This window comes from Nestor notabilis, unplaced genomic scaffold (genome assembly GCF_000696875.1).
Source record: "Nestor notabilis isolate BGI_N333 unplaced genomic scaffold, ASM69687v1 scaffold25507, whole genome shotgun sequence".
Lineage (NCBI taxonomy): Eukaryota > Metazoa > Chordata > Aves > Psittaciformes > Psittacidae > Nestor > Nestor notabilis.
Genome location: NW_009935593.1, coordinates 1 through 9,900, shown reverse-complemented (window position 1 = coordinate 9,900; position 9,900 = coordinate 1). Strand labels below are relative to the sequence as shown.

Genomic DNA, 9,900 nt, shown 5'->3' with positions numbered 1-9,900 from the left:
CAGTTCTGGTGTCCTCAACATAAAAAGGACATGGAGCTGTCGGAGCAAGTCCAGAGGAGGGCCACGAGAATGTTAAGAGGGCTGGAGAACCTCCCTTATGAAGACAGGCTGAGAAAGTTGGGGCTGTTCAGTCTGGAGAAGAGAAGGCTGAGTGGAGACCTCATAGCAGCCTTCCAATATCTGAAGGGGGCCTAGAAGGATGCTGGGGAGGAACTCTTCGTTAGGGACTCTAGTGGTAGGACAGGGGGTAATGGCTTTAAACTTAAACAGGGGAAGTTTAGATTAGATATAAGGAAGAAGTTCTTCACGGTGAGGGTGGTGAGGCACTGGAATAGGTTGCCCAAGGAAGTTGTGAATGCTCCAACCCTGGCGGTGTTCAAGGCAAGGCTGGACAGAACCTTTGTCGACATAGTTTAGTGTGTGGTGTCCCTGCTCATGGCAGGGAGGTTGGAACTAGATGATCTTAAGGTCCTTTCCAACCCTAACTATTCTATGATAAATCCTGCAAACTAACAAACTCTACCAGATTAACAAGTTTTGAGTCCCAGACTCTTGGGCTGACAGTCCTTTTGGCGTAGGACACAAGCCATATTTTATCACGTTTTACTATCTCTGAAGGAAACCAAAGTAAACTAATACAGGGAAAACATTTTTTTCTGCAACAGCTGACCAAATCCTAATTGTTTATTAATACCAACTAACCCTTGTACAAACCTTTAGAAACTGACAAGACAAATAATTAGCTAGATAAATCACTATATTAGAAAAACCAAACAGAACATTAACAAAGCATGTTTTTTAAATCTATTAGCTCACACAGCTTTAGTATGAATTGGAAACTGGATTTTCATTTGTGACCCATCCAGTTCCTGCCAGTATCCTGCAATTCTCCCAACATCCATCATTGTCATTTAACTAATGATGGCATGTTCTATCTTGGCATACCTCAGAGAAGCAGTATTAACTTTAAAATGTCAGAAAATTTGAGGCTGCCTCCTCTGAATTACTCAACATTTCCCAGACTGTAAAAATGGAAAAGTCATAAAGAGACTGACATAATTTGATAATGTTTGATATTTAACCTGCAGTTAGAATTGTTAAATCTTTGCAATGCTAGAGAAACTGCTAAGGTTTCAATCACATTACTGTAACTGGGTCCAACAGCAGTGATGCATATTTATGCAAGCTGCCCTGATAGTCAGTGTTAAACAAAAGAAAGTAAAGAATCAGAATGGATTAGATAGCTCTACCTCCAAAACTGCATTAGAGAAATCACAATTTTGACAAAGAAGTCACAAGCTATTAACTGGGTACCTCACGCCTGATCAATTTACAGACGGGTAGTATACGGTCTGAAATAGGTATTTGTTTTTTGTCAGTGTTCTGGAAATATAAAAAAAATTTTGTTCAGACTCCAGCATTCTTTTACATGTTCTATCCCAAACATTTAACTGTAACTTACACTTGCCATTGAAGAGCTTACTGACATCACCACACCTAGGTGCAAGGGCATGGTTTTAGCTTGCTTTAAAGTAGAGAAAGAAAGTATTTAAGATACAGGGGGTCTTAATCACTAAGATGATTCAGGAGCCTCAAGTCCTTTTAATGAAATATACTTAGTTATAACTAAACAGTAATAGCAAAAAATTATAATGAGCGGTAATAAAATAACAAATCTTTTCTTAACTTGTCTACATTAACGGCTACACCTTTTACTTGCTCAAGCTCTTTCCAAGACATTGTATGACCACAGCTAGCAAAGCTTAATGTAGCCACAGCATTTCAGCAAAGAGGTAAATTACTCCATGAAAATGGCATTTTAATCAGTTTTCCATTACAGAATATATGAAACAGTTAAAGCATGTCATTTTGTTAGAGCAGCAGGAACTCCAATTCCTTTCAACATTCATTGAGGTTACAATGCATCACACTAAAAATAAACACAAAACCCAAAAAATCTAAATAAATATAAAAAAAGACTTTCTTTTATAAAGCCATTATGGTTGTGAGTTGTAAGGAGACAACAACAGATAAAAAAATAAAAAAATTAAAAGAAGTGTAAAAAGGTCAAACATGCTCAGATCTCTTTAAAGGTAACGGACATTCAGGAACACAATATGTTTTAACAGAGCTAAATGATCTTCTCTTGCTCTTTAAAATGACAAAAAAACCCTTCAAGATGTTGCTACAGCACCTACATATAAGATGCATGCCTGACCATCTACAGTCTTATACTACAGTAGTAGTATCAAGCCACCAGATCTCAAACATTTTCTGAAATAATGTACTAGAGGACCTTCCTACACAGAATGTTAAGACCGAAACCTCGGACAATTAATCCTTTGCTTAAAAATAAACATTTTGAAGAAAAACTACCACTTACTATCATCTATTCCCAGAAAACAGACAAGCAAAAACCCACTACTATAAGGATGACCACTCAATGTCAAAACCAGATCATGTCGTGAACTTCTCTCAATTAATTCTCACACCATACAATATATAACACATATGTGTGTACATATACACATGTATATATACATGTGATCTGCATATATATATGCATACATTCGGTGTTGCTGTGAGATGCATAGTCAGAAATTCCAGCAGAAGGGGGATGACACCCAGCTTCTATCTTTGCACTGAATCAGATATACTGCAAACTAACATTATCCTCATGGTATCACTAATGGTTTCCACTGAACAATAAAAGTATTAAGATAATAGTAGGAGGAAAGGGTAGGTACTTTAGTGAAAATGTGATTATAGGAGAGTATTCCCATCTCTAAGAAACTAGTACCACTGCGGAATCCAGGGGTGCATGGGGATCTGCTAGATTACCTGGTATATAATGTTATATTGGACAAAGCAGGGCGGGGGGGAAATGCCAATTCTCAGTAACTAAGTCATCTTTATCTTCCACATGAATTTGACTACATGATTCACACTTCCTAACACCTGCTTGATTTGACTAATGCAATTTCCCCACCTTCCTCCCTCCCCGGAAGCTCTGTGACCTTAGAAAACACAAGCTGATTCAAGCTGAGATGGTTTCTCTGAAAGTGTCCAATGATAGATCTCTCTTCCAAATTAGGTGTTTGGTGTGGAACTGGTCCTCAGTTGTGGGACTATGTTCTTCCACATCATGATATCCTACTGAAGTAATGAAGCTGCTGAACAACTGAGCTCCTTGTGATGGCCAAAGTCAGGACACTGTTCAGAAGTCTGTCCCAGAATATGAATCTCTTATAGTTTCCCTTTGTTCTACCTCTTATTTTCTGAAAACTCCTGCTTTAAATTTTTTTGCTTTCTTTATTGTTAATTTATCCCTCATTTTAAGCATATCTATTCACCAGAAGTTCTTGTTTACTGTTCTACATTTTGCTATCAGTTTCTATTTTAATCCCAATGAGTTTATGTTTCCCTATTAAAAAATAGTCATCAAGCATTAAGATTTTTTCTTTCTAAAAGCCTATTTCACCTCAAAGAGGAGATTCAATCACAGTATCAAATTTTCCTTTCACAGTTTACCAAGCATTGATATTTAATCAATTACCAGAATGTGCAAGTGTTTTTACAAATGTGATGCAATTCCAGGTTTAAACAGTGTTAGAACTGTGACTAAACAAAGTACAATAATGAAACAGCTATAATATGTATTCTTTAAGAGCATGTTTAAGATACCTGTTTCTCCCCATTTTCAAGTAGAACAAGAACAAAGAAATTCCTCCCTGTTTACTCAGTGTAAGGGCATATAACCACTGTGCTTTGTTAGTTCAACAAGGAAATCAGTTAGCTGTTCTAACACTACTTAACATCTAAAAATGATGTGTTTTCATCTTCATAAATTCTGACTTCCATAATTAATTAGAAGTAACATTTAACCTAAATCCTTCATTAATTTCTTCATCCCAAACACTACATCTACATATCTAAAGCTGTACCATTAGCTAATAATTTGGCAATTATCTCTTGAAGTAAAAGATTAGATGCTGATTGCTGCTGAGAGGTTCACTGAAATACAACAATAAAACCAAAACCAATTAAAACTTTGCTTACGGTGAAGTTCAGTCATCATAAGGACAAAAGTGCCACAAAGAACAATCTCTTTCAGCATTTCTTTCTAGCTGAAGAAATTCTTATTGCAAAACCTGAAAAGCATCAATTAAAAAAGAATTACAAGTTCAAAAAAGCTTGAATGTGGCTGCTAGATAAAAGAAATGCCAAATATCTTGACTATGATGTAGGTGTGCCTAAGTCTCAAGTTTAGTTTCTGACTACCAAAAAGAAACACAAAAAGTTTATAATTAGCTAGAGAGAGCTTTCCTCCAGTAGCTAGACTGAAACATGGTATTTAGCTTCTTCGTGTGGCACTTGGATACTCTGATTCATGTGCGACATCACTCTGAAGATCTCTATCATCTTTTATTACCTCACCTCAATGATGAAATAATGAGAATAAAAAGCGAAAATTAATCAAGTTCTGTTTACGTATCTTTGCCTCAGAAAGAAAAAAAAAAATGACGGAAAAAACCCCCAAAACAAAACCTTTTCAGGCAAGCCAGTGTTTGTACATAACAACCTACTTTCTTAAAAAAAGCATCTTGGGAACTATTTCTAGATCAAATTAATTTTCTGTAAAATTCACATTTTCTGTAAAATTCCGTGAATTTTACAGTAACTCTACCCTTTTGTGTCTTTTAATAAGCAAACCTAGCATAAACCCAAAAGATTAATGAGAAAAGTTAATTTTACTGCATGTCAAGTATTTTGTTCTGGAATTACACTGAGATTGGAGATGACTGGTTCAAAGTAACTGTAATGCAATAGGTAAGAAAGATTGCAGGCTCATTATGAAAGATCAGGAATAAACTGTTGATTTATTTGCTTTTCTTACTCCATCTAAGTTAAAAAAATGCATTGCTGTAAACAAATTCACTCTTGAACTTAAGACCTAAACTTTCATTTTTTTTTCCCCCAGATTCTCACAGCAATCTTTATTAAGCTATAATTATTTCCTAAGTCTCTAAAAATGTCCTACTTTACAGAGTTTAAGTGACTGGTAAATCAGCATCCCACACAGCATTCAAACCAAGTTGACAGGTTGCAAAATTGCTTGTCCGTAAGTTAGAAGTCAAATACATTATCACAAGCTGAGTTTTCTCTACTGGAGTTAGTAGTACTATGAGAATCCTTCTTATCTCCTTTGTGAATGGGTTAAAATAATTTCATATGCATTGTCTCCTGCCAAATTATGTCCATAATTTCTATTAACAAATTTACAGCGCAGTGTGCATTTTCCCAAATGACTCAAGAGTTCATCTTAAACTGATCTAAAGAAAAAAAAAAAATCATTTATCTCAGTAATTCTTCAAAACCAAGTAAATTGAAAGCCTAATTTAAACCTACAAAACTAAGCTGCCAGATAACCAAAAGGCAACACACAATACCTAAAGAGGACGTTTTCCTTTTCTACCATCACATTATTTAGTTCAGTATCTGAATAGAGGAAAAAAGGTGATAAACTGTTACATACTTGTGGAACTTTTGTAGAACTGTCTCTATTTGCACTGCTAAGAATAGCTTCTTGTGTGGCCTGTCTTCAGCTACTAGGAAGACTATGTCTTACAGTAATTTCATTTTTCAGCTTTTAATATTGCAGCAAAAGAGATGGCTTCTTATTGCTCATAAGTACAACAAAAATAGGTAGCACAGGTTAAGAAGTGGCATAAAACGTTTATATGCCAGGTCTCCTTGTTACTTGCTACCACAAAATTTAATAGCCTATTTCTCAAAACTTCCAGCTGCATGATACTGTCTTGTGTATTCACACTGCATATTTTGTTCACTGGTTGAATGATAAAGGACTGTAAGAACTAGAATATTGGAAGCCTCAATCAAGATTCTGTTGGAAAACATCACAAGATGAAGTGTATTCAAACAAGCATTTGAAAACAAAACAAAACAACAAACCTACTGTAATGTACTCTCTGCATAGGGAACTCTATGTCCTTGTAGCTATTCCAGAGAAAGATTTATAGTGGACTCACTCCCAAATATATAATGTACTTATCAACTACAGAGCAAGAGCACCACTCAGTGGAACTATCAGATAAAACAATACTGGTAAAGTCAAAGTCACATATCCACAGCACAGCAGTAAAAAGAGTTCCAGGTAATTCTACTAAGACAAATATCTTTTTCAGAAAAAAATAGGTGAAAATACTGCTAGCTTTAGTTCATATTACAAAGACTGTAATTTAAATTCTATCCTTAATATAGTTCATTTGCTGGCTCACTTTCCCACATAAAATTACTAAATTTTATTACTATTCTGTTTCTTTTCCAAAAATACAAATTGTAATTCCACAAAGGAATACATTTAGACATACACAAAACCTCTTTAAAATTTGGAACCTGGAATTTTTTAATCTAGAAATATTTATTTAAATTACTTAATGTAGAAAAGAAGTGCATGATCAGATGATGACACACTTATGACAGTTACTTCTTCAGAACCATGTAGTTATATGGAAACCCTAGGACAGGCAATTAAAAAGCTACATGACAGCGGCAAAATAGCAACCAAAACTTGATTGACAGGATGAACTCAAGACAATTTTTCCTAAACTTAGCCTGCTAAAGTTGACATATATACTGACAGCCTAACTTTGATTCTACTCCTCCTACAACAGCAGTGACTAGGGACACTGAATGAAGAGTAGACAGAGACACAAGGTGGAAGAACCTTGATCTGTTCTGGTGCTGCATGCAGAATAAGCAGTAGATCAATGGGTATTTGAGTTGCCCACTACTTAATTTCTTAATTTCACATGAGACACATGAGAAAGGAATAATGAATAAATAAGTAAAATAATACAAGAAAAAAGTAGAAATTATTTTTTTAGTAAAGCCAGCTAATATTGCAGTTAAAAGATTTTTTTCTATTAACTGTCAAAAAACTAAGAATATGCCCCCTTACAAAGTTGAATGTGTTATGGAATGGAGAGGAACACAAGAGAAGAGAGAGAATGGAGAAGCAGTACAAAATCAGGTTTCTAAACCTAAATGTAAAATTAAACCTCTACTCTTCATAATTGTTTCCTACTTTCAGAAGGAGAGTGTTAACACATTTCATAAGACTTGTCAATGACAAGTCTTATGACATTGGCAATATGTCCAAACTGCCAGCTACACTTCCAGGTGCATAAAATGCCAGCAGAGGATGAGATATCCCTACCTCTTACATAAATTACTTTAAATTTTTCATTTTCCAAGAAAAACTTAAAATACAAACATTTGAAGGTTTTGATTTTCACTATTTACCTACTGAAACAGGAAAGCTTTTTAAATTGAGTAATTAGGGAGTCTTGGAGAAAGACCCTTAGCAAGCCCAAAGTGTTTCTGGGGTACTGGGTCTGGGTGTTAATTTTTAACATAGCAGCCTGCATGGCACTGTGTTTTAAATCTTTGCCTAGATATAACAAATATCAAAAATGTTTGCATGACGTCAAGGCCTTCTCCATCAGCAAATAGGCTGAGGGTGTGCAAGATACTGGGAGGGAAAATAGCTGGGACATCACTTTGTTTTGTTTTGCCTGTGAGAGGTATGATAAGCAGCAGTCTTGAGCTTAATCTGGTATTTTGACCCTACATTACTGCAATCCCTTCAGGGGTGTACCTGTTCCAGCATAGCCTTACCCACAGGCCATAGTTCCTGCTACGAAATATGCAACTGCTCTGGTGTGGGGTACTCCACTGGCTACAGTGGCCTTACATGCTGACCACCACCTTTAGACTGAGAGTCTACAGTAGATGGATCACAGAAGATTAGATTACTGTAGTTCCTGTGCATTTTAGCCTAAACATGCCAATCCAAAACTGTACACTTGTAATAATCATTAAAAAGTTGTAAGGCAATCAAGAATAAAGTTATCCAGTCAGGGTTAATTTGAATCTTTACCTTACTACACAAATTTTTCCATAGCATAAAATACTGGGCAAATTGAATATTGTGAAGAGAGATTTTCTCAGAAGACAGCTCTTATGATCACATCTGGTTAAACATTTGTGGAAGATTCTCAAAAACTAAAATTCCAGTAAATTGTAAATCCCAGTATGTTTCTTCTTTAACCCAGTCATACCTCAATGAACATTTGTGAACTAAATGATCTCCATAAAAGTGTACTTAAACATACACTTTGCTACAACTCTGATTTACAATTTTGTTCCCTAAGTTCACTAATAAAGTCAGGTTAGTGCAACATTTCATACAAATAAATAGGCTAACAGCTAAAGTTTGTGAAGTCTGGTCTTTTAACAGCACCTCAAATGTTCCCTCCTCATGATCTCCTCTCACTGGAGAATACTACACACACTCACAACAAATCTCTGATGCCAGTTTGCTAAGAGTACTGGGCCTTGTTGCTGACACATACAACGTCCATGCTTATGGGACAAAGAACTAACACTGACATACTATAAGAGTTTCCATGGCGTTGGATCCCACTGTCCCTAGCTGGAAAGCTGTCCCTGCTTCTACCTAACAGACAGCAAACCTGTAATTAAAATAGCTGCAGATGCCAATTTTGCCAGTATCATAGCAGGATACATGACCTTATTTTTCCAGGGTTCTGGAAATATATCCATATCTGGCATAACATATAACCCAAAATAATCTATGAGGAGTGCATTTCATAATTAAAATAGCGAATACACAATACGTTCATACTCTCTCTTCTAATTACACTACATTTGTAGGACATAGATTGGTTCCTTGGGAAACGTTAAAATAATCAGCATTTAAACACTAGAGAACCCACTTTGGTCACCATAATGCATTACCTGGTAAATTAGTCTTCATAATATCAATGCCAACTTGAAGCTCAGGCTCAGCTGCAAGAACTGCATAATCTCCCTGATGAGAGACATTGAAGTTGTAATCCGAATAGATACCAAGTACGTTATTTGCCAGGAAAGGTTTTCCTTTTGATGTCCTTTGCAAGTGTATTTCATTCCAAGGTATGCACAACTTCTCTGCAATTAATTTCCGTATCAGCAGGCGACCAGCCTATGAAATAAAATGGAAGTGATTCAAATGGAACTATTATGCTATGTGCAGAATATCTGTGGTTGCTAGAAAAAATGCTTTGTTTTAAAAAGTGGCTTTATTATTACTGACATGAGTGTATTTTAGCCCAATCATTTAGATTTCTCCCTTTTATAAAAAGCCTGCACCAAGTAAATTTAAGAAAAAGAGTTCACGAGACCAAGTATAGAATACATTTGTTATCACTATTAGGACAGAGACAACCCAATAAAAAAAGCTATCCCAGCCTAGAAGAATCACATAAAATAGTTCCTTCTCAACCTTATTTAGGATACTTTATTGCAGAGATAAATACTTCTTATACCACACTGACTAGTAAAACTGTCTCAACAGCTTTCCTTTCAGTACATTCATTAAGTTACTTTGGCATTAAATGAAATGCTTAACAGCTGAAAGTGACAAGGAATTTCTCACACATAATTAGCATTAGTCTTTATTACTGCCAGTTATCTGAGACTTAAAACCGGAATTACGTAAAACAGCTTTATTTTCTAACACATTACACTACCGCCTTCATGTATAGTCTACTGTACATCAGTTTTGTCTAACTTGACATTACAACATTAACCCTGTGAAGTCTTTCAGAATAACTACTCATAGCAGACCGCAAACGTGCCCTTCTCCTCTTAAGTGAAGGTGTAAGTAGAGCTGATAATTAATTCTTTCTAACATCTCTGAAATGACCTCGCAGGGTGTATCTTCCTACGAGAAGTACTGAATCTACTGAGACACAACCGCGTCCACAGGGGAAAGGGCCGGTCCCGGGGCCACGAGCGATGCCAGAGGCGGCT

The 9,900-nt window shown here is 35.9% G+C and overlaps 1 protein-coding gene across 1 annotated transcript in view; it reads right to left on the bottom strand.

Annotated features, from left to right (window-relative positions):
* AASDHPPT (aminoadipate-semialdehyde dehydrogenase-phosphopantetheinyl transferase) overlaps positions 1-9,070 on the bottom strand; it is a gene marked incomplete at both ends in the record, with an annotated part of 15,543 nt that extends 6,473 nt beyond the window's left edge. The window contains one exon of the mRNA XM_010017922.1: positions 8,845-9,070. Within this exon, the coding sequence (XP_010016224.1) occupies positions 8,845-9,070 (226 nt within the window). The remainder of the gene's footprint in view (positions 1-8,844) is intronic.
* Between the last annotated feature and the right edge of the window lie 830 nt (positions 9,071-9,900).